This window comes from Poromitra crassiceps (genome assembly GCF_964638095.1).
Source record: "Poromitra crassiceps genome assembly, chromosome: 27".
Classification (NCBI taxonomy): domain Eukaryota; kingdom Metazoa; phylum Chordata; class Actinopteri; order Beryciformes; family Melamphaidae; genus Poromitra; species Poromitra crassiceps.
This window is the reverse complement of record NC_139650.1, coordinates 18,237,368-18,261,119: the sequence shown is the minus strand read 5'-3', so window position 1 is coordinate 18,261,119 and position 23,752 is coordinate 18,237,368. Positions and strand designations below refer to the sequence as shown.

At 43.7% G+C, this 23,752-nt stretch overlaps 1 protein-coding gene across 1 annotated transcript in view; it reads left to right on the top strand.

Annotated features, from left to right (window-relative positions):
• The window catches only part of arhgef10la (Rho guanine nucleotide exchange factor (GEF) 10-like a), a gene marked incomplete at both ends in the record, with an annotated part of 249,251 nt that overhangs the window by 198,795 nt on the left and 26,704 nt on the right, over window positions 1-23,752 (top strand). Inside the window, 3 exons of the mRNA XM_083661638.1 lie at window positions 178-392; window positions 3,847-4,004; window positions 20,254-20,396. Coding sequence (XP_083517764.1) covers window positions 178-392; window positions 3,847-4,004; window positions 20,254-20,396 — 516 coding nt within the window. The remainder of the gene's footprint in view (window positions 1-177; window positions 393-3,846; window positions 4,005-20,253; window positions 20,397-23,752) is intronic.

Here is a 23,752-nt window from a genome sequence, read left to right as displayed (position 1 = left end):
TAATCTGAATATCTTAACACACATGATCGCACAGAGATTGGCCAGGCTTGGCCCTCTGCTCTTATCTTCTTGTGTTTCAACAGCGTAGCTTATTGCCTGCAGGGTGATGATTCAATCTATTGATCCAACTTAACATGGGATCTCGACCCTTTACGCCCATGTGTTTTGTGCCCGCAGGTGGCCGGTGGAGGAGATGGATGTCAGGGGCAGCTGGAGATCTTCTCCCTGAACAGGTCCACCCCGCGGGGGGTAAAGAGCCTGCAGGTGGGCTCTCCCGTCCGCTGTCTGGAGTACGTGCCGGAGCCCTCCCCCTCTGACCAGCTGGAGGCTGGACTTCACACGACTCCCTCAGGGATCGGCAACACCATCTGTGTCGGACTAGATGATGGGAGGTGAGACTCAGAAATGAGACATTGGGGAAAAAAACACATTTTGGACAGGTTCTTTTCTTGGTATCATCAAAATCTTTATTTTAGATGCCAAAAATCCAGACTATAACAAAAAAAATGGGGATGTGTGCGTGGACCCCTCAAAAGTGCCCTACTACTAAAGCTTGTTCACCAAACTTTCAGGACAATTTTCTCTGAATGTTGCTTTTAGGAGTATGAACATTCAAATAAGCAACAATCTGCACTTTCATCATCTCTAAAATACCTGCTTGGCCGCCCGTTACCCAAAACACCAGTCCCTGTCACAAATTATGAAATGATGACAAATGAGGACAAATTGACTACTGTGTAATTCCAAGTCTTTGAAACTTGTGTTCATGCAAACATATATCCTGTTTCATCTCCTGTTACACTCCCCTGACGTTTCTAGCAGTATAGATAAGGAATCAGAGTTGATAGCCCGATACTCCATCAGTACTACTCTACTATTAGGATAATTTAAAAACTACATTTTTATATCCCTTCTGTTGGACTCTTTTTTACATTTTCAATTTTCTGTTCTTTTGTAAATTTTATTTCCATAATAAACCATTTACAGAGTTTCATTGCCGGAAAACTCTGTACATGGTTTAGCCCGGCATCTCTCGGCCTGTCTCGGAGGGGAGTCCCCGGATGGGGGTCCATTGCTGGGTCCACTGCCTGGGTGGGCCCGCCCCCCGCGTGGCCTGCTCTCTCAGTTCCCAGTCACTAGCTGGGGGCGGGTCTGGGAGCGGGTCGCGTGGGGGGTGGGTTTACCCAGGCGACCATTGCTGGGCCCCTGTAGCACAACGACCTCACAAGGTTCCTCCTCAGCCAAGCCAAGTCACTGAGGCAATCCATATGGTGGAAAGGTTTTCTTGCGTTCACTGGGGGTGTGGGGACGCCGCTGTGTCCCGGCCCGGCCTTCTCTCCCACGCCTTATGTGGGGGGGGGGGCCGGGGCGGGGGGCATCGGTGCTCTTCATCACTGGTCGAGGGCTGCCGGTTGGTTTAGAACAGTTTAGGTAGGCGATAGATTAGCTCGGATCGCGTGACGGATTTTGAGCCACGGATCACGGATTTTTCGGATCAGCAAAAAAATATATATATAGGCTATATCAGATTTTTTCTCTCAAAATTAGATTTTCGATTTGAATTTTTAATACTATTATACTTCTCTAACCATTTGTTGCCCTGCACAGCTCAAAAAATATTTTTTTCTCATGACACAATTTATGCTTTTACTCTGAAGGCAGAACCCAACTTCCTGTTTTAGGTGACACTGCGCCTAACTTCCTGGCTGTTGCGTGCTAACGTAGTCACTTGACACGGGTAGGCTACAGACCAGACCGGGTGAGTCTGGAAACATAACGTTGATGCTACGTTAAGCTACTCGGTGGCCCCACGTGTTGTTTTGTTGTTATGTGTCCAAGGCAACATTTCACCGTCCGGTGATAATGTGTTCGTGAAACGTGTGCGCGTGTGTTAGTGTGTGTGCGTGTTGTGGCTCTCGCTATCTTGTACAGCGCGCAACATGCTGCTCGCATTCCTGTGCTTTTTCAGAGGTGTTGAAATAAGTTTGCTGTCTTTAGTAGCCACTAGCCACAGCCTTCAGAGAGACTTTACAGCGAAGGGATGAGGAAGCTCACTTGTGCTTGCCATGATGATGCCTGTCTGTGTCTGGCTGCGCTGCAGGCGTTCTCATACACTAACGTTAAACGTTAAATGAAACGAAAGGGGGGGGGGGGGGGGTCCGCGGACCACGACGTGTGCCGAACCGTGGGGGCTGATCCGTACGGGTCACGGATTATCCGTGATCCGTCCCAGCCCTAATCAGTACTACTCTACTATTATCCCAATACTCCATCAGTACTACTGTACTATTAACCCAATACTCCATCAGTACTACTCTACTACAATACTCCATCAGTACTACTCTAATATTAGCCCAATACTTCATCAGTACTACTCTAATATTAACCCAATACTCCATCAGTACTACTCTACTACAATACTCCATCAGTACTACTCTACTATTATCCCAATACTCCATCAGTACTACTCTACTATTAGCCCAATACTCCATCAGTACTACTCTACTATTAGCCCAATACTCCATCAGTACTACTCTACTATTAGCCCAATACTCCATCAGTACTACTGTACTATTAACCCAATACTCCATCAGTACTACTCTACTATTAGCCCAATACTCCATCAGTACTACTCTACTATTAGCCCAATACTCCATCAGTACTACTCTACTATTAGCCCAATACTCCATCAGTACTACTATTGCTACAAAGAAGAGTGTTTCATCTTAAAGTCCAATATCTTTTCTGATCTTTATTGTGCAAAATGGAGGATAGGTTTGTCTCTGTCACAGTCACAGAATGAATTCATTCAATTTTCCAGAGAGAGAAAACGGCACACTTGCATTCCGGATTTAGCCATGATATTGCCAATTTGCTGCTCTCTTTCTCTCTCTCTCTCTCTCTCTCTCTCTCCTCTCTATCTCTTGCTTTCTCTCTCTCTCTTCTCTTCTCTCTCTCTTTCTCTCTCTCTCTTTCTCTCTCTCTCTCTCTCTTTCTCTCTCTCTCTCTTTCTCTCTCTCTCTTCTCTTCTCTCTCTCTTTCTCTCTCTCTCTTTCTCTCTCTCTCTCTCTCTCTTCTCTCTCTCTCTCTTTCTCTCTCTCTCTCTTTCTCTCTCTCTCTCTCTCCTATCTATCTCTCTCTTTCTCTCGCTTCTCTTCTCTCTCCCTTCTCTTCTCTCTCTCTCTCTCTCTCTCTCTCTCTCTCTATTTCTCGCTCTCTCTTTCTCACTCTCTCCCTTTCTCTCTCTCTTCTCTTCTGTCTCTCTCTTTCTCTCTCTCTTTCTCTCTCGCTCTCTCTTTCTCTCTCTCTCTTTCTCGCTCTCTCCCTTTCTCTCTTCTCTTCTCTCTCTCTCTCCCTCTCTCTTCTCTCTCTCTCTCTCTTTCTCTCTCTCTCTTATCTTCTCTCTTCCCCTCTCTCTCTCTCTCTCTCTCTCCCTCTCTCTGTCCTCTCTCTCTCTCCTTCATCATGTGTATGGAAACGCATATGCAGAGATGGACATGTATGGAGTCTGTTCATGCTGACTCACTCACCTCATATCTTAAGTGCCTGCAGGGAAAGACATACAAGAAATAGAATTTTGGCATTTGAGCAAAGACACAAAGACATGTCAACTCTGATGCTACTTAACATTTTCCTCTGAGGCGGCGGGTGTGCATTTGTCATTGTGAAGACAATAAAACACGCCAAAGTTCAGATGGCATTTGAAACATGAGAAAGACAGAGTGGTTGCACAGACACAATGCTTTGCTCCAAAGTGCACAGTTAAATCAAAGTGCATAGAAACGAGCCACTCTGTCACTTCAAATGACACTCATTCATCATGTGTGCTGCTTTGTGCTCCCGCAGCGTTCTGGTCTACGGCAGCGTGGACACCGCCGCACAGTGCCTGTTGACCCTCCACAACCCCGAGGGCTGCCCTGCCCTGTGCCTCAAACACTCCCCGCGCTTCCTGTTCGCCGGCCTGCGCAACGGGACCATTATGGTGTACGCACGCAACAACGCAGGTAAGGAGGGCCTCCCAAGGTCGCTCGTATTTGTGGAGGTGATGTGTGTGTGTGTGTGTGCCGTCAACTCGAGCGGAACGTTGAATACAAAATAGTGTCAATAAATGAAATATAAAAATCATTCTAAATCTCAGAGGTGATTAAGAGCTGCTATTAATTGCTTAACAGAGAGGGGCAACCGCCATGGATTTCTAAAGAAGTTGTTTTAGTGCTGCAGCTAATATTTGGTCCAGGAATCAATATTGATCATATTCAAAGGCAGAGTAAATCCTGGACACACACTGACAAGTGGCAGTGCTCTTCAGTCTGAGCTCCCTGCCGAAGGACTTTCGATTGCCAGCCGGCTGCCAGACCAAAGAACTGCACTTTGTTACAGCATAAGCGACATTGCAGAGAAGCTACTTATATCTATGCTGTTTATTAAGAGGTTGAATTGGTTTAAATTATGCTAAGTTAAGTTTAAGTGTAGTAAGTTAAGTTTCTCTGTTATCTTTGATTAATCTGGCAAGATACTGCATCTGTATATTTTTCTTTCCTATTTTTTTTTTATTTTTTTACATTTCTTCACTCAATTCTAATGAATTACAGAAAAGAATTGTGATCCAACACAAATTGTGATCACAGTTTAAATTACAGTAAATTCAATATTTTGTCATACCAATTAGATTTGACCAATTAGGTTTGCCATGTGCCGCAGTGTATCACAGTGGCGGCTGCTGCATCCTGTCCGGGTGGGAACGTGGGACAGTGCCAAATGCTATTCTCCGGTAATAAATCACCACCATTAGCAATACTATATTTAGATGATCATATAGGCATACTCTTGAGCAGACCTGGGCAAAAGGCGGCCCGCGGGCCACATGCGGCCCGCGAGCGCCCCCTGTGTGGCCCGCGCTGGAATTGCAAAGGTACCCGCTGAATAAGTGTCCAAATGTTCATGTTATTCTGGGCAATACTCCACTTCCGTTATAACATTTCAGTCTGGTATGGAATATCTTTCAGTAATCTTTATGACTAAAAGGCTAAAAGTAATCTAATGTGTAAGAAATGACTGTTCTACATTGAAGTAAAAATGGAAATAGTTAACTTGTTGGTTTTGGATTTATTTAGCTTCAAGAGTGCATTTTTGTTCGTGTGACCCTCAACACAGGCTTTGAGAATCCCGGGCCACTTACTGATACTTATGCTTAAATTAACACTCATATTCTGGTTTATTTAAAGAAAAACATTTTGGCTAGTGGAATGGACAGATCTAATTGGCTGGTAACTTTAAAATATAGCAGCCATATTGGCAGGTGGTCAAAAAAGTTAATGACATAGGAGTGAGTGAGAAAAGGATCAAATATTGGTGTTTAAGACTGAATAATGACATCACAACTGTTAATTTAAAATGAGGTATTCCTCTAAACCTGACTTCAAATGCCCCCAAAAAATTTGCGCCGGCGCCATTCGGCCCCTAACGCTCAGCAAAATCTGGCCCTCTGGTAGCGAGGACATTTTTTTGTAGCCCTCTCTATCATCAAAGTTCCTGGGGTACGGCATGACAATATTTGTTCGGCCCCCGGCAACAATCTGGGTTTCTCATGTGGCCCCCCATGAAAAATAATTGCCCACCCCTGCTCTTGAGGCTAGCTCCCTGTTCTGCTATACTGCTCCAACACAAAACAAAATAACACTACTCCAAGCTCCCCATTGACCCTAATGATGGCTGCAACCTTTCTCCAAGCACCATTTTGGTTCATCCCTGTAGTTTTTGGATAGCTTTGAATAGCTGTCATCAAGTTGTCATCCATTTTGCACTTATCAGGCAGAGCTATTGGGTTAGGGCAGGGGTGCCCACACTTTTTCAGCTTGGGAGCTACTTTTAAAATGACCAAGTCAAAGTGATCTACCAAACATATTTATTTATATATATATACACTGAGTATACAGTGGAAAACAGTGGAACAGTGGAAAAACAGTGGAAACAGTGGAAAAACAGTGGAAAAACAGTGGAAACAGTGGAAAAACAGTGGAAACAGTGGAAAAACAGTAAAAAAAAAATCTTCCCCTCAATGCCATGCGATCGACCACACTACCTTCGTGATCGACCGGTCGATCGCGATCGACGTATTGGGCACCCCTGGGTTAGGGTTATCAGACAGAGCTATTGGGTTAGAGTGAGCAGGCAGAGCTATTGGGTTAGGGTTAGCAGACAGAGCTATTGGGTTAGGCTTAGCAGACAGAGCTATTGGGTTAGGGTTAGCAGGCAGAGCTATTGGGTTAGGGTTAGCAGACAGAGCTATTGGGTTAGGGTTATCAGGCAGAGCTATTGGGTTAGGGTTAGCAGGCAGAGCTATTGGGTTAGGGTTAGCAGGCAGAGCTATTGGGTTAGGCTTAGCAGACAGAGCTATTGGGTTAGGGTTAGCAGACAGAGCTATTGGGTTAGGGTTAGCAGACAGAGCTATTGGGTTAGGGTTATCAGGCAGAGCTATTGGGTTAGGGTTAGCAGGCAGAGCTATTGGGTTAGGGTTAGCAGGCAGAGCTATTGGGTTAGGCTTAGCAGACAGAGCTATTGGGTTAGGGTTAGCAGACAGAGCTATTGGGTTAGGGTTATCAGGCAGAGCTATTGGGTTAGGGTTATCAGACAGAGCTATTGGGTTAGGGTTATCAGGCAGAGCTATTGGGTTAGGGTTAGCAGGCAGAGCTATTGGGTTAGGGTTAGCAGACAGAGCTATTGGGTTAGGCTTAGCAGACAGAGCTATTGGGTTAGGGTTATCAGGCAGAGCTATTGGGTTAGGGTTATCAGACAGAGCTATTGGGTTAGGGTTAGCAGACAGAGCTATTGGGTTAGGGTTATCAGGCAGAGCTATTGGGTTAGGGTTATCAGACAGAGCTATTGGGTTAGGGTTATCAGGCAGAGCTATTGGGTTAGGGTTAGCAGACAGAGCTATTGGGTTAGGGTTAGCAGACAGAGCTATTGGGTTAGGGTTATCAGGCAGAGCTATTGGGTTAGGGTTATCAGACAGAGCTATTGGGTTAGGGTTATCAGGCAGAGCTATTGGGTTAGGGTTAGCAGGCAGAGCTATTGGGTTAGGGTTATCAGACAGAGCTATTGGGTTAGGGTTATCAGGCAGAGCTATTGGGTTAGGGTTAGCAGACAGAGCTATTGGGTTAGGGTTAGCAGACAGAGCTATTGGGTTAGGGTTATCAGACAGAGCTATTGGGTTAGGGTTATCAGGCAGAGCTATTGGGTTAGGGTTATCAGGCAGAGCTATTGGGTTAGGGTTATCAGACAGAGCTATTGGGTTAGGGTTATCAGACAGAGCTATTGGGTTAGGGTTATCAGGCAGAGCTATTGGGTTAGGGTTATCAGGCAGAGCTATTGGGTTAGGGTTATCAGACAGAGCTATTGGGTTAGGGTTATCAGACAGAGCTATTGGGTTAGGGTTATCAGACAGAGCTATTGGGTTAGGGTTATCAGACAGAGCTATTGGGTTAGGGTTAGCAGGCAGAGCTATTGGGTTAGGGTTAGCAGGCAGAGCTATTGCTCTGAGAACAATATCACATCAGTAGAGAAACAAGGAAGCACATAAGCACACAAATGGGACTGGCTGTTCCAACCTTTCTCTGCAGACAAGTGTTCTTACCTCCAAGGAGGTTTCCACCCACATCTGTTGTCTGTCCATCCATCTGGTATCTCAGAAAAGTTGGACACGGGATATGAAGGTTGGTTATGGGCCAAGGGAGAACTGATTCAGTGTTCTGCTTATTGGCGAAAAGGATGCGTTGGCGTGGCCTTCCACAAAAAGGTGAAGTTTTTTTGCATTTCAGAACAGATTCACAAACTATTCCAACTTTGACAAATAAAAAGGTTGTGCAGGGAAGAAGCACTACTGTAGGCCATATTCTTACACTTTTTGTAATGTCTGCGCGGAGCCTTGTGGGCTGTTGTCAGACATGCTGCCAGACTGCCAGCCTGCTCTCTGTACACATTTTCTACTTTGTCAATGCTTCCACTATGTTAAACGAATTTATGATGAAATACTGAGACACAACTTATTCAAAAGTCAAAATGTGTGTGTTTGTAAAGACTCAGTACAGTGTAATAAATGAGGCGGTTCATTTGAAGTGTATGTCAGCATACGCCACATTACATTCTCATTCTCCGAGAAAAGCACAATTATAGAGGAGGAATATTAATTTCACATCAGATTACATCGCTAATACTCTTACTCCTACACCTCCATAGAGACACTGCATGAAATAGGCCACGCCCATCACGGGGGAAAGCTCTCCATTCACTTCCACACACCAGCGTCATTTTCCTTGAATTAAACATAGCTAAAAGCTGTTGTGTGGTGGGGCTGCGCAGACAACAAATGTAAAAAATCACCAATTAAAGTTTTTTTTGTACTCCTGAGCAAAACAAGGAAGCCATTGAGAATTGGGCAAAAGAAAAATGTGGATCTAGCTGTCAAGAAAGTAAGTTGGAGTGTTCGTCTTCTGTATACTGTATATGATCTTTGTGTGCAACACGCGACCATGCACGCGACATAGGAGAACGTCAGGTTTGGCGGGGGGTTGTTTTCCCCTGTTTTGGGCGTGCTTTCTGAATGATGACGCACTCCGCAGTGTCTCTATTGTTGAGTCCATCCTCACCTCCTCCATCACCATCATCTGGTATGCTGCTACCACTCTCAAGGACGTTAACAGACTGCAGCACATCATCCACTGTGCTGAGAAGGTAATCGGATGCAACCTGCCATCCTTTCAGGCCTTGCATTCATCCAGGACACTGAAGCAGTCTCGCAAGATCATGGCGGACCCCTCCCACCCTGGCCACAAACTCTTCAAAACACTCACAAGAGACTGAGGTCTGTCAAGACCAGAACCACTCGCCACAAGAACAGCTTCTTCCCCACCGCCATTCACCCTCACCAACAAGGCCTGAAAGCCCCTTCCACCAAGGACCTCACCAACACCCCCCACACACAAACCTCACTACCTCCTCCTGAACTCAGCTGAACCCCCCCCCCCCCCCACACACACAAACCCCACTACCTCCTCCTGAACTCAGCTGAACCCCCCCTCCACTGACATCATGAGCCGCCACCACCAAACGTGACCACCTTGCAGCCATAGCGGCTGGACTTCACTCACCACTACTTAGTATTATAGCTGCTTCCCCTACCTGAACTTTACACCATTAGATTACTCTTCTTAGCTACATCATGGCCGACCCCTCAGACTGTAACTCATATTTAATTTAATGCCTATTTGACTCGGACTGTAAATTCATGTAAATTCACTGGCTATTTAACGCCTATTTGACTCGGACTGTAAATTTTATGTAAATTCATATTTAATTCCCACTGAACACTCCTCCACTCATGTATATATTGTATACAGTATATATTTGATTGCACTTGCAATGTTGTGATTGTCTTTAGTTATCTTTCCTACTTCTTTATCTCTGTATATTGACATGAGCACTACAATTCCTCCTATGTACAGTAATTTGCATATTGTGGCAATAAAAGTGATTCTGATACTATATATTAGCCAGTAATTAACATGAGGTCACCTAATCATTTCTTATCTCTTGTGCTTTTGAAGGATTATGTCAGTCATTGTTGTCTCTTACATGAGACGCTACACTGCAACGGATTGATTTTCTTATTACTGCACCGTTTAGTAATGGGGCTTGATCAGGAACAAAAACGCTTTTGTCTTTTTTTTGTCTTTTATTTTCAGAGTGTAATCCAGTCAAATTAATAGTGCAAATTAGTTTTATTGTTTTTTAATTTGTGTTTTTAATTTGTCCGATGAACGAGGAAGCGGCTCCGTAGAAAATGCCTACAGGATGGCTGTGATTGTGTTCATCAGTGTGAATGCTTCACTCAGCATGTGAGAAATATATTTTTTGTCAACATCCATTGGGCTTGTAGCACAAGTGTTATATATGCCATGCGTGATGGCATTTTCAGCTAAACCCATTTTGAATGAGAGCACTTGCAAAAAGCATATCATTTTTGAACTACCTTTCAAACCATTACCTTAAGAACACTTTTCTCAACTTCCGCGTGCCGAGTGATTCTCATAGCCACTATGAGTATGAAAATAACACTTCAGCATGTGGTGGATGGCATGGCGTGTTTAGTCAGGCGTCGCACGAGGCCAGGGGAGCTTAACACCTTCTCAGCAGGTGAGCCGCAGACTTCCCAGCCAGTGGGAGTAACAATAGCTCTATCAACGGGTGCTCCTTACCTGGCTACACTGTGTCAATGTGCCTGCCTGCCTTCCTCCTGTGCTCCTCTCTCCTCCCAAGCAGAAAGAAGGATTAATTACACCAGGCTGCAGCGTGCAGATTAAATATGACTATTCATGCTATGTGTATACAGAAGCTCTGGAGGCTGTCTGGCAACGTTTGTGGATTCGGCACAACTTTTAAAGGTGACTAGTGCACTATACTGTCTAAAAAGTAGCCAGAAAATGAGACTTCTATCAAAAGACAGACATATATGAACAGGCAACACGTTGTTGCTTATGGTTAAGCATGTGCTTTTCGTGGTTGAGTGCCAACAAGTTATTAGCTGCCAGAAAGCGATTGCCGTCAGATTGCAGATATTCAAACTGCTAAAAAGGACCGGATTGGTTATAATCTAGGGCAGAGAGCAGGTAAAATAATGCAGTTATAAGGATCATTGCAAAATAGATCATTTTCTTTGTTATGTTATACAACCCAACTGTAAATCATGTTTATTAAAGACTAGTTTCCAAATATAGGTCTAAACAAGCATATTAGAAATACGTATAAACATCAGAAACAATACTATAGTATACATATCCGTTATATATATAAACACCAGAAACAATAATATAGTATATACGTTATGTATAAACTAGGGCATTCATCAACTAGTCGACTAGTAAAACCATTAGTCGACACTGTGCATAGTAGTCGACTAGTCGTCATTCTTGGTTTTCCCTGTTTCCATAGTGCAGTGCAGTACAGCAGATATGCCACTGTGGGGCGCTGTGAGTGTGTTGACTGCCAAAATAGCAGAATGGGATAGCGGAGGAAGAAGAGAGCATTACAAAACTTGGCGGAGTGGGACTCATAGTTTGGAAATAGTAAAACTATTTTACCTGAGCAGATAAAACCGTCACCTGCAAGATATGTAAAGCTAAAACAGCAGTACCAGTGCTTTGTGTAACTATCGCTCACCTGGTGCCGGCGGGTCCTACCACAAGCTGCAGCAGCAACGTGACTACTTTGTGGATTATCATAATGGAATAAGGTTTACCACCATCATGCACTTATTATGGCGTTTCATGGCAAGTACGTTTAGCATTTCTGTTTGCAATGCGTTTCCCTTTATACTTTTTCTTACAATAGCCACTATTTATTAAACCCATTATAATAGAGATGGCGATATTAGACACGTGTTTCACGCACGGGTAAAATGTGTCAATCTAGTGCTCATTCCGCATTGGCAACAATGAAAGTATCAGTCACTTAATGTTTATTTCAATAAACCATTTGTTATGCAATCTGTGGACATGCATGTTAATTGTTGAGATTGCTATAGTAGTTTAGTTTCACAAGTTATATCTGAAGTTGATCTCTGTTTGGGGATAACTACTTTAGTGCATCATACGCTATTCATCAGTCTGTATGATGCGTTTGATGCGCTATTCAGAGCGACCGAAGGTGGACATAACGTTCGTTGTTGTTGAACATAGATTTGTTTTAACAATCATTTTCTACATTATGCCAGGTTAACTAAACAGAATTTAAACTATTTGGAGAAATTAGTGGCGTTGTTACTGCAGTCACTCAATCAGCAAATCCAGCTCAGACAAGCGTGCTGGTTGTATTTGAGACCTTTTGACGTGTGTTGAGCGTTTTTATTGGGGGAGAAAAAAAATCGGACTAGTCGACTACCTTTAGGAACAACTAGTCGACTAGTCAAATTCACTAGTCGTGGATGCCCTAGTATAAATGTATATAAACTGGGAGATACCACTTTAACAGGCTGCGATGGGATGGCAGGCACTTTTTGGCAGACAATCACTTTTTGGCACAACAAAGCCGAGATGTGCACTGACTGGCACGTCGCAGGTCATGTTAAAAATATTTTGCAAGGTTCTGAGCAGAGACGTTTGCTGCGTCTCTGTGTTGGAGAGTTAGAAGGCTCTGAGCAGAGAGGTTTGCTGCGTCTCTGTGTTGGAGAGAGAGAAGGCTCTGAGCAGAGAGGTTTTTAGTGTCTCTGTGTTGGAGAGAGAGAAGGCTCTGAGCAGAGAGGTTTGGTGTGTCTCTGTGTTGGAGAGAGAGAAGACTCTGAGGAGAGAGGTTTTGAGTGTCTCTGTGTTGGAGAGAGAGAAGACTCTGAGGAGAGAGGTTTTGAGTGTCTCTGTGTTGGAGAGAGAGAAGGCTCTGAGCAGAGAGGTTTGCTGCGTCTCTGTGTTGGAGAGAGAGAAGACTCTGAGCAGAGAGGTTTTGAGTGTCTCTGTGTTGGAGAGAGAGAAGGCTCTGAGCAGAGAGGTTTGGTGCGTCTCTGTGTTGGAGAGAGAGAAGGCTCTGAGCAGAGAGGTTTGGTGTGTCTCTGTGTTGGAGAGAGAGAAGACTCTGAGGAGAGAGGTTTGGTGTGTCTCTGTGTTGGAGAGAGAGAAGGCTCTGAGCAGAGAGGTTTTGAGTGTCTCTGTGTTGGAGAGAGAGAAGGCTCTGAGCAGAGAGGTTTGCTGCGTCTCTGTGTTGGAGAGAGAGAAGACTCTGAGCAGAGAGGTTTTGAGTGTCTCTGTGTTGGAGAGAGAGAAGGCTCTGAGCAGAGAGGTTTGGTGCGTCTCTGTGTTGGAGAGAGAGAAGGCTCTGAGCAGAGAGGTTTGGTGTGTCTCTGTGTTGGAGAGAGAGAAGACTCTGAGCAGAGAGGTTTGGTGTGTCTCTGTGTTGGAGAGGGAGAAGGCTCTGAGCAGAGAGGTTTGGTGTGTCTCTGTGTTGGAGAGGGAGAAGGCTCTGAGCTGTTTGCTGCGTCTCTGTGTTGGAGAGAGAGAAGGCTCTGAGCTGTTTGCTGCGTCTCTGTGTTGGAGAGAGAGAAGGCTCTGAGCAGAGAGGTTTGGTGTGTCTGTGTTGGAGAGAGAGAAGACTCTGAGCAGAGAGGTTTGGTGTGTCTCTGTGTTGGAGCGAGAGAAGACTCTGAGGAGAGAGGTTTGGTGCGTCTCTGTGTTGGAGAGAGAGAAGACTCTGAGCTGTTTGCTGCGTCTCTGTGTTGGAGAGAGAGAAGGCTCTGAGCTGTTTGCTGCGTCTCTGTGTTGGAGAGAGAGAAGGCTCTGAGCAGAGAGGTTTGGTGTGTCTCTGTGTTGGAGAGGGAGAAGGCTCTGCGCAGAGAGGTTTGGTGTGTCTCTGTGTTGGAGAGTTAGAAGGCTCTGAGCAGATGAATGAACTGTGTGCTCCAGATCCTTTCTTTCATCATTCAGAGAACTCTGGTGTGTCTGTGTGTTGGAGAGCGAGAAGCACTGGCATGGCCTGAGTTGGTGCGAGGGGTGTGGCCTGAGCTGGTGCGAGGGGCGTGGCCTGAGTTGGTGCGAGGGGTGTGGCCTGAGCTGGTGCGAGGGGCGTGGCCTGAGCTGGTGCTTTGAGGGCCGGAAGGACATTTACAAGAGCGGATTTTGAAAAGGTGGGAAAATGACCTTTAGAACATGCCAAGCAATTAACCTGTGGAAGTCAGAAGGCTTTGGGAAGAAATAAACAACTCCAAATGTTAATTAAATGGCTGGGTGCACTCCCTTCTCTAATTTTGCTTCATTAACGCACAGCAAAGGAAATGCTTATGTAATTCGCTTTATAATTTGCTTCCATGGCGGCTGCAGCAGCGTGTGCCCCCTGATTAAAACTCAGAGGAAAAAGGTCTTCATTTTCACACAAAATTAACTGGCGATAAAGAAGTTAGAAAGTGGATTAAACACTTATTAGTATGTGGGTAGGAAGGGTGCGTATGTGTGGAGGTTCCAAGGCAAGTCCGGAGACTTCATTCAGTCTAGGGCTGCAACGAACCATTATTTTCATAATCGATTAATCTGTTGATTATTTTCTCGATTAATCGATTAGTTGTTTGGTCTATACAATGTCAGAAAATGGTAGCAAAATGACGATCAGTGTTTCCCAAAGCCCAAGATGACGCTCTCAAATGTCTTGTTTTGTCCACAACTCAAACATAATACCAGTTTACTGTCATACAGGAGTAAATAAACCAGAAAATATTCACATTTAAGAAGCTGGAATCAGATAATTTAGACCTTTTCTCTTAAAATTGTACTCAAAACGATGAATCGATTATCAAAATAGTTGTTGATTAATTTTCTGTCGATCAACTAATCGATTAATCGATTAATCGTTGCAGCTCTAATTCACTCAACCTATGGTTTGAAATCTCCCACATGTGCGTGTTTTTATGAGAGAGAAAGAGTCTCCATTGAGAGCCTTATTAACTTACAATAATTAGTCAACGGTGTTAAATTGCTTAAAGCGTGTTTTTCAAGCAAGCACATAGGGGCAACTTGCTGTGGTCTAAGTGGAGTTAATTTGATGTAAAGCACATAGGGGCAACTTGCTGTGGTCTAAGTGAAGTTAATTTGATGTAAAGCACAGGGGCAACTTGCTGTGGTCTAAGTTAAGTTAATTTGATGTAAAGCACAGAGGCAACTTGCTGTGGTCTAAGTGGAGTTAATTTGATGTAAAGCACAGGGGCAACTTGCTGTGGTCTAAGTGAAGTTAATTTGATGTAAAGCACATAGGGGCAACTTGCTGTGGTCTAAGTGAAGTTAATTTGATGTAAAGCACAGGGGCAACTTGCTGTGGTCTAAGTGAAGTTAATTTGATGTAAAGCACAGAGGCAACTTGCTGTGGTCTAAGTGGAGTTAATTTGATGTAAAGCACAGGGGCAACTTGCTGTGGTCTAAGTGAAGTTAATTTGATGTAAAGCACAGATGCAACTTGCTGTTGTCTAAGTGGAGTTAATTTGATGTAAAGCACAGAGACAACTTGCTGTGGTCTAAGTGAAGTTAATTTGATGTAAAGCACAGAGGCAACTTGCTGTGGTCTAAGTGAAGTTAATTTGATGTAAAGCACAGAGGCAACTTGCTGTGGTCTAAGTGAAGTTAATTTGATGTAAAGCACAGAGGCAACTTGCTGTGGTCTAAGTGAAGTTAATTTGATGTAAAGCACAGAGGCAACTTGCTGTGGTCTAAGTGAAGTTAATTTGATGTAAAGCACAGAGTCAACTTGCTGTGGTCTAAGTGAAGTTAATTTGATGTAAAGCACAGAGGCAACTTGCTGTGGTCTAAGTGAAGTTAATTTGATGTAAAGCACAGAGGCAACTTGCTGTGGTCTAAGTGAAGTTAATTTGATGTAAAGCACAGAGGCAACTTGCTGTGGTCTAAGTGAAGTTAATTTGATGTAAAGCACAGAGGCAACTTGCTGTGGTCTAAGTGGAGTTAATTTGATGTAAAGCACAGAGGCAACTTGCTGTGGTCTAAGTGAAGTTAATTTGATGTAAAGCACAGAGGCAACTTGTTGTGGTCTAAGTGAAGTTAATTTGATGTAAAACACAGAGGCAACTTGCTGTGGTCTAAGTGAAGTTAATTTGATGTAAAGCACAGAGGCAACTTGCTGTGGTCTAAGTGAAGTTAATTTGATGTAATTGCCTAACTCAATGTGACAGCTGCTGAATCAGTGCTCAAATGGAAGTTTCTAAGGGGCTCATGTGTGTGATGATAGCTTGTGATTCTATTTCCACAGATCGTTATTGTTTTCCTGGTCTTAGATTTAATAAATTAAAGGTCCCATTTCATGTTAATTTTTAGCTGTTTAAAACATGTCTCATCATGAGTCTTTAAAACAAGGTTATTGAATTCTGTTGGGGAAAAAACAACAACTCAAGTTCAGCCTCTGTGGGAGGTCTCTACCCACTCTGGCTCTCACTCTCATTAACTATGCGCTGTTTTGAGGGGGCGGAGCCTCTGATAAGATTACCTGTTAGGATAGATCCATCTTTGGTGCAGTTGATTGTTTTCTGGAACTCTTTCCATTCCACACAGATATGCTACAGACAACAAGGTACAGATCAGATCAGATCAGATCAGACAAGATCAGATAAGATCAGATAAGACAAGATATACTTTTAATGTCCCCATAGGGAAATCTGTGCTGGACTCCATCCTGCAGTTGCAAAGTAGATAAAATCACACATACATATAAACACAGTTTACACAATGGACACAAATGTACAGTTGACAGTATATGCACAGAGGTGACAGTATATGCACACAGGTGACAGTATATGCACACAGGTGACAGTATATGCAGACAGGTGACAGTATATGCACACAGGTGACAGTATATGCACACAGGTGACAGTATATGCACACAGGTGACAGTATATGCACACATGTGACAGTATATGCACAGAGGTGACAGTATATGCACACAGGTGACAGTATATGCAGACAGGGGACAGTATATGTGACAGTATATGTACACAGGTGACAGTATATGCACACAGGTGACAGTATATGCACACACAGGTGACAGTATATGCACACGCAGGTGACAGTATATGCACACACAGGTGACAGTATATGCACACACAGGTGACAGTATATGCACACAGGTGACAGTATATGCACACACAGCTGACAGTATATGCACACACAGGTGACAGTATATGCACACAGGTGACAGTATATGCACACACAGGTGACAGTATATGCACACAGGTGACAGTATATGCACACACAGGTGACAGTATATGCACTAGAGCTGTCGCGATTCCTCGAGTACCTCGAATAACTCGAATAATTAAAATGATCGAGGCCAATATGATTCGCCTCGACACGGCATTTAGAGATTAGAGACTGTTTCTCACGGACGCTTACTGGTGTGGCACAGCGCTCTTCCGGTGTAAACACGCGAGGACACATGATCGCAGACAGACCAGAGAGCAGAGCTATAGCGAGCGGACCCCGCAAAATGGAACGAGGCGGCGGAGAAAGCAGACAGGAGGAGCCGGGAAGGGAAGAACCAGGGCCGAAAAAGCGACCGAAACTGTCTAAAGTGTGGGATCATTTCACGCTGAAAAAGGACACGAACTCAGTGGTGTGCAAGTACTGTAACGATACTTGCATATCACAACAGTACCTCGTCAATGCTTCAGCACCTGAACCGTAAACATCCAGTCTACGCATCCACCAGCGCATCTACGTCGAGCGGAGCAAGGTAACGTAACGTTAACTATACACAACGCTAATGTAAATGTATGCTAATGATTGCTACTTGATATTAAGACTAGTAGTAGTTGTGCTGCTGGCTTGCCACGTTGCCAATATGACTATTAGTAACTGCATTCACGCTGCATTTTTTTGATGTGGCTTGCCGTTTTCTGAAATACAAATACAAAGCTCAACCTAACCTAAAACGTTAACCTAACGTTAGCGGCTAATTTAACAGCGTTGTGTGTGTGTGTGTGTGTGTGTGTGTGTGTGTGTGTGTGTGATCACACTAGCCTGTTGGTGTGTGTGTGATCACACTAGCTTGTTGGTGTGTGAAAGAGAAAGAGTGTGTGTGTGGAGAATGTACATTTACACACCCTAGACCGGTCGACTCTGCTCATGATGATTGCAAACAACTATTTAATTTGTGCATTTTAGGCTCCAATTATTACACCACCTGACCTGTTATCTTGCTATTCTGATATTTGTGTCAATAATAGGCAACAGGTCTAGGGTGTGTAAATGCGCATTCTCCAGTTTTGTTATGAACTTACCTAATAAATATCAATATTAATTATTATTTCACCTCTTTTTCAGCGGATCACAGCGTACTATGGACAGCTTTGTAAGGACGGGTCCATCATGTTCAAGTGAAAAGATGAATGGTGCCACTGCCAGTTCTATGCAATTTAAAAATAAAAATTTTGTTTTTTCTAAGAAAGAAACTAATGTAGTTGTTTATTTGAAGAGATTTATCTTATTTTTTGGTGTATATTTACGATAAGCCTTTGAAAACACAAAAAAGGGTTCTTATCCGATTACTCGATTAATCGATGGATTATTCGGTAGAATACTCGATTACTAAAATAATCGATAGTTGCAGCCCTAATATGCACACAGGTGACAGTATATGCACACACAGCTGACAGTATATGTACACACAGCTGACAGTATATGCACACACAGGTGACAGTATATGCATACAGGTGACAGTATATGCACACAGGTGACAGTAAATGTACACAGGTGACAGTATATGCACACAGGTGACAGTATATGTACACAGGTGACAGTATATGCACACAGGTTACAGTATATGCACACACAGGTGACAGTATATGCACACAGGTGACAGTATATGCACACAGCTGACAGTATATGTACACAGGTGACAGTATATGCACACAGGTGACAGTATATGTACACAGGTGACAGTATATGCACACAGGTTACAGTATATGCACACACAGGTGACAGTATATGCACACAGGTGACAGTATATGCACACAGCTGACAGTATATGTACACAGGTGACAGTATATGCACACAGGTGACAGTATATGTACACAGGTGACAGTATATGCACACAGGTTACAGTATATGCACACACAGGTGACAGTATATGCACACAGGTGACAGTATATGCACGCAGGTGACAGTATATGCACACAGGTGACAGTATATGCACACAGGTGACAGTATATGCACACAGGTGACAGTATATGCACACAGGTGACAGTATATGCACACAGGTGACAGTATATGCACACACAGGTGACAGTATATGCACACAGGTGACAGTATATGCACACACAGCTGACAGTATATGCACACAGGTGACAGTATATGCACACAGGTGACAGTATATGCACACAGGTGACAGTATATGCACACAGGTGACAGTATATGCACACAGGTGACAGTATATGCACACAGGTGACAGTATATGCACACAGGTGACAGTATATGCACACACAGGTGACAGTATATGCACACAGGTGACAGTATATGCACACAGGTGACAGTATATGCACACAGGTGACAGTATATGCACACAGGTGACAGTGACGGCACGTTGCAAAACCCTCATGTCCACATTGCACATTCAGGAGCTTACTGGACGTGGGCACTAATGAGTGTTTGTAACGCTTCAGCCTGCTCTTGGGAAGCCTGAATCTCCTACCAGAAGGTAAGAGCTGGAACTCTCGGTGGAGAATGTGGGTGGGGTCAGACACTATTTTCTGAGCCTGTCTGATGATGGACTGCTCCTAAGTGGTTTGGAGGGGTGGATGGTTTTAGATTAGACGAGCAAGCTGTGCTTTGAGCTGCACTGTCAAGTTACCACACCAGGCTGTGATACCATATAACACTCTCTAACACTGCATGATAAAAGAAGTAACATAAACTTCTGCTCCACTCCAAACACCCTAAGCATTCGTAAAAAATACATCCGCTATTAGAGCAAGTCTAGAGCAAAGACTTTCAACCACTGACCTCAAAAATATGGACAGAGCTATCCCATTGATTTTGGGCTCCCGTTTTGAGTTGATTCGTTGGCCGTCAGCAGAGTGGGGGGGATGGGTTGAATCCTCCCGCAGCTCAGGTGAGATGGGGGTTTCCCAGAGCCGCAGCTCCGCTTGCTATTGGTCCGTGATTGGCAAGCTGCGCGATCACTGGACAGGTGACCTGTCAATCACCCCCTTTTCTATCATCTATTTTACTCCAAACAGGCGAGTTATATAAAAAGAATACCCCCCTACAGTTGTACTGAAAAGGTGAAATTAGCTATATAGACCAAAACCGTGTTAAGGACCAGGCTGTAAAGATGCTTAATCACTGTTACAAAGTGGGACATTTTAACATGGGGGTGAACGGGGGGATGATGGGATGGGACTTCTGAGCCCTGCCTCAAGTGGCCATTCGAGGAATTACAGCTTTCAGGGTTACTTCCCTGGTCCTCATGGGAAAACCTCGTGCCTTGCCCACTGCTTTCAACATGGGTCCTCCAGCTGAGGGTGTTGTTAATATGATATGATATTTATAAGAACAGACCTGAGTGATGGGTGCATTGTGGATGACCACTGGCCTAAGATAGATGTGTTTTGAGACTTCCATGATGTTTATATGGCACACGCCCAAGTCCTTTATAATCACAGAAGCACGCAAATCTTCTTTGACACCAAATGAGACATTGAACCGTGTTTCTTGTGACTTGTTGTAGGTGACCTGTGGGAGCCGGACTCGTGCAGGTCGGTGAGTGTGGGCTCAGAGCCTGTGCGGACTCTACTGGTGCTGGAGGACTCGCTATGGGCAAGCTGCGGAAACTCAGTCACAGTCATCGACATCTCCAGCCTCGCCACTCAGGTAAAGCATCGAACTCAATATCCAATCAATTTGCCAGAATACCTTATGACTATCAAATTAACATGCAATGATTTTTCGTCATTGTTGAAAGCCCTTTCTAGCATTTTTAATTTAATTGTGAATAATAAATGGTCTTATAGAGCAGTATCTGCAAAGTTCTGTCCACTTTAAAACTTCTAAATTTCCTTAACAAAGTAGAGACGTTGTTGAGCTTTTGCAGACCTGGCATTGGTGTTGACATTCCATGTCAGTTCACTGTCAATAATAGTGCCCAGGTACTTGTACTATTTCAATTGGTGAATTATTCATGGTCACGGGGGACGGAGAGACAGGGTTTCGTCTCAAATCAAAGAGCATTTCTTTCGTCTTTTTTGTGTTTAAAATCAGTGAGTTGTCTGAGCACCAGTTATAGAAGTGGTCAATCACAGCTCTATAACTGGTCTCATCGTCGGTTAAAAGCCCAATCAGAGCCACATCATCTGCACATTTGATCATTGTACTATAATCCTGATGGCTAATTAAGTCATTAATATACAATATGAACAACAGAGGCGCGAGTACGCAACCTTGTGGCACCCCGGTCTGAGTGGTGATGAAAGATGATTGTCCTCCATGGACGAGAACATACTGTTGCCTCTCAGTAAGGAAGTTGTATATCCACTTTATGAGGATGTGATTTACACCCATACTGCCCAGCTTCTCTGCCAGTCTGTCTACCTGGACAGTGTTAAAGGTGTGATTTACACCCATACTGCCCAGCTTCTCTGCCAGTCTGTCTACCTGGACAGTGTTAAAGGTGTGATTTACACCCATACTGCCCAGCTTCTCTGCCAGTCTGTCTACCTGGACAGTGTTAAAGACACATAAGATGACAGGGTTTCCATATGTTTGTAGACTTCAGAAGTGTTGCTGTTGCATCCCCCACGCCTCTCTTTGGTCTGTATGCAAATTGTAGAGCGTCCATGTGACCACTAGTTTTGGATTTTAAGTGAGATAAAACGATTCGCTCGAAACATTTCATTACTACTGGAGTCAGAGCTATCGGTGTAAAATAATTTAATTCAGTGGGCTTTGTCTTTTTAGGCAGTGGGATTATTTTAGACATTTTCCATGACCTTGGAATTACTTGAGAGTCCAGTGAGGCTTGAAACAGTCTGGTGAATCCAGGGCTTAACTGTTCACAGCACTTCTGCAGTGTGTCAGTGTGTCTACCCCCCCCCCCTGCTCAGCTGAGAAATATTCCTAGTCTTTACTAAAACATGGTTTGAGGACTGTAATGGATGGGTTCATAAGGAAAACTGCTAGCCTTCTTTTTTGCCGCATTTGAGGAACATTTCCTCTCCTTTCATTTTCTTTTAGATTTATGATTAAGATTTATGCACACAGCCGGAGAGAGCCCGCATTCTAATCTGTGATGTCATCAAGATTTACAGCCTGGAGCTGTTCCACGGACAATGAAGAGAGAGATTTGGTAGATCCGGCTCTTACACACAAATAAGCTCATTTTGTTGTAGCGCTCTTGAGTTATGGCACTGAAATACCCACCGTTATCTCCAGAACATCATCCTGGGCTGCTGTCCACAGTCATGTTATCTCCAGAGCATCATCCTGTGCTGCTGTCCACAGTCATGTTATCTCCAGAGCATCATCCTGTGCTGCTGTCCACAGTCATGTTATCTCCAGAGCATCATCCTGTGCTGCTGTCCACAGTCATGTTATCTCCAGAGCATCATCCTGTGCTGCTGTCCACAGTCATGTTATCTCCAGAGCATCATCCTGTGCTGCTGTCCACAGTCATGTTATCTCCAGAACATCATCCTGTGCTGCTGTCCACAGTCATGTTATCTCCAGAGCATCATCCTGTGCTGCTGTCCACAGTCATGTTATCTCCAGAGCATCATCCTGTGCTGCTGTCCACAGTCATGTTATCTCCAGAGCATCATCCTGTGCTGCTGTCCGCAGTCATGTTATCTCCAGAGCATCATCCTGTGCTGCTGTCCACAGTCATGTTATCTCCAGAACATCATCCTGTGCTGCTGTCCACAGTCATGTTATCTCCAGAACATCATCCTGTGCTGCTGTCCACAGTCATGTTATCTCCAGAACATCATCCTGTGCTGCTGTCCACAGTCATGTTATCTCCAGAACATCATCCTGGGCTGCTGTTAGATTTGCATGGTTTGGTTCTTAGCGCAACAAGATCTCGTAAACGCCTGCAGCCTAAACATATTAATAATTGTAATAATGCACCAGGTTACAGGGTTCCTTGTGCAACTTACAAGTTCTTTGAGAATCTCTTTCAAATCCAAGCAAAAGGGGTGGATGACAGCACATCAAGAGGCGTACACATAAATTAAGACAGGTGGATGGATAGACACACACGCTTCTCCATACAGCAATCTAGGCCCTCATTAAGAACTTTACACTTACACAGCAGATTACCCCTGCTGTAGTCATCAGCCTATCAGAACACAGCAGATTAGCCCTGCTCTAGTCATCAGCCTATCAGAACACAGCAGATTACCCCTGCTCTAGTCATCAGCCTATCAGAACACTTTGAGCTTGCTGAAGCAACAGATACCCACCAATGATAGGGAGGGAAAAATCAGTAGTATGTTTGATTTTTCATTAAGAGAAAGCACTGCTGGTATCCATACTGTTGCAAATGAGTATTGTATCTGTATCAAAATCAATACCTGTTGCAAATGAGTATTGTATCTGTATCGATATCATTACCTGTTGCAAATGAGTATTGTATCTGTATTGATATCAATACCTGTTGCAAATGAGTATTGTATCTTTATCTGTATCGATATCAATATCTGTTGCAAATGAGTATTGTATCTGTATTGATATCAATACCTGTTGCAAATTAGTATTGTATCTTTATCTGTATCGATATCAATACCTGTTGCAAATGAGTATTGTATCCGTTTTGATACTATCGATAGTTCTGACAACTTTAGTTTATAGGGGGCTGTGGTAAACAATAGTGCATGATAGAAACCAAACTCTCCAAGGTAATGATAATACAGTATGCAGATGCAATTCAGTCTCCCGGGGCTTTGTCAAGAAAGACCACGGGAGTTCAGCAAACCTTCTCTTTTAACCTCACTTGCCAAATCATGTTGAACTTAGCAGACATCTTCTATGTAAATACACATACTCAAATATCTCCTTTTAAAGAACTTAGCATACATCTTCTATGTAAATACACATACTCAAATATCTCTTTTTAAAGAACTTTGCATACATTTTCTATGTAAATACACATACTCAAATATCTAATTTTTAAATAACTTTGCATAGGTACATCTTCTATGTAAAGACACACACTTAAATCTCCTTTTAAAGAG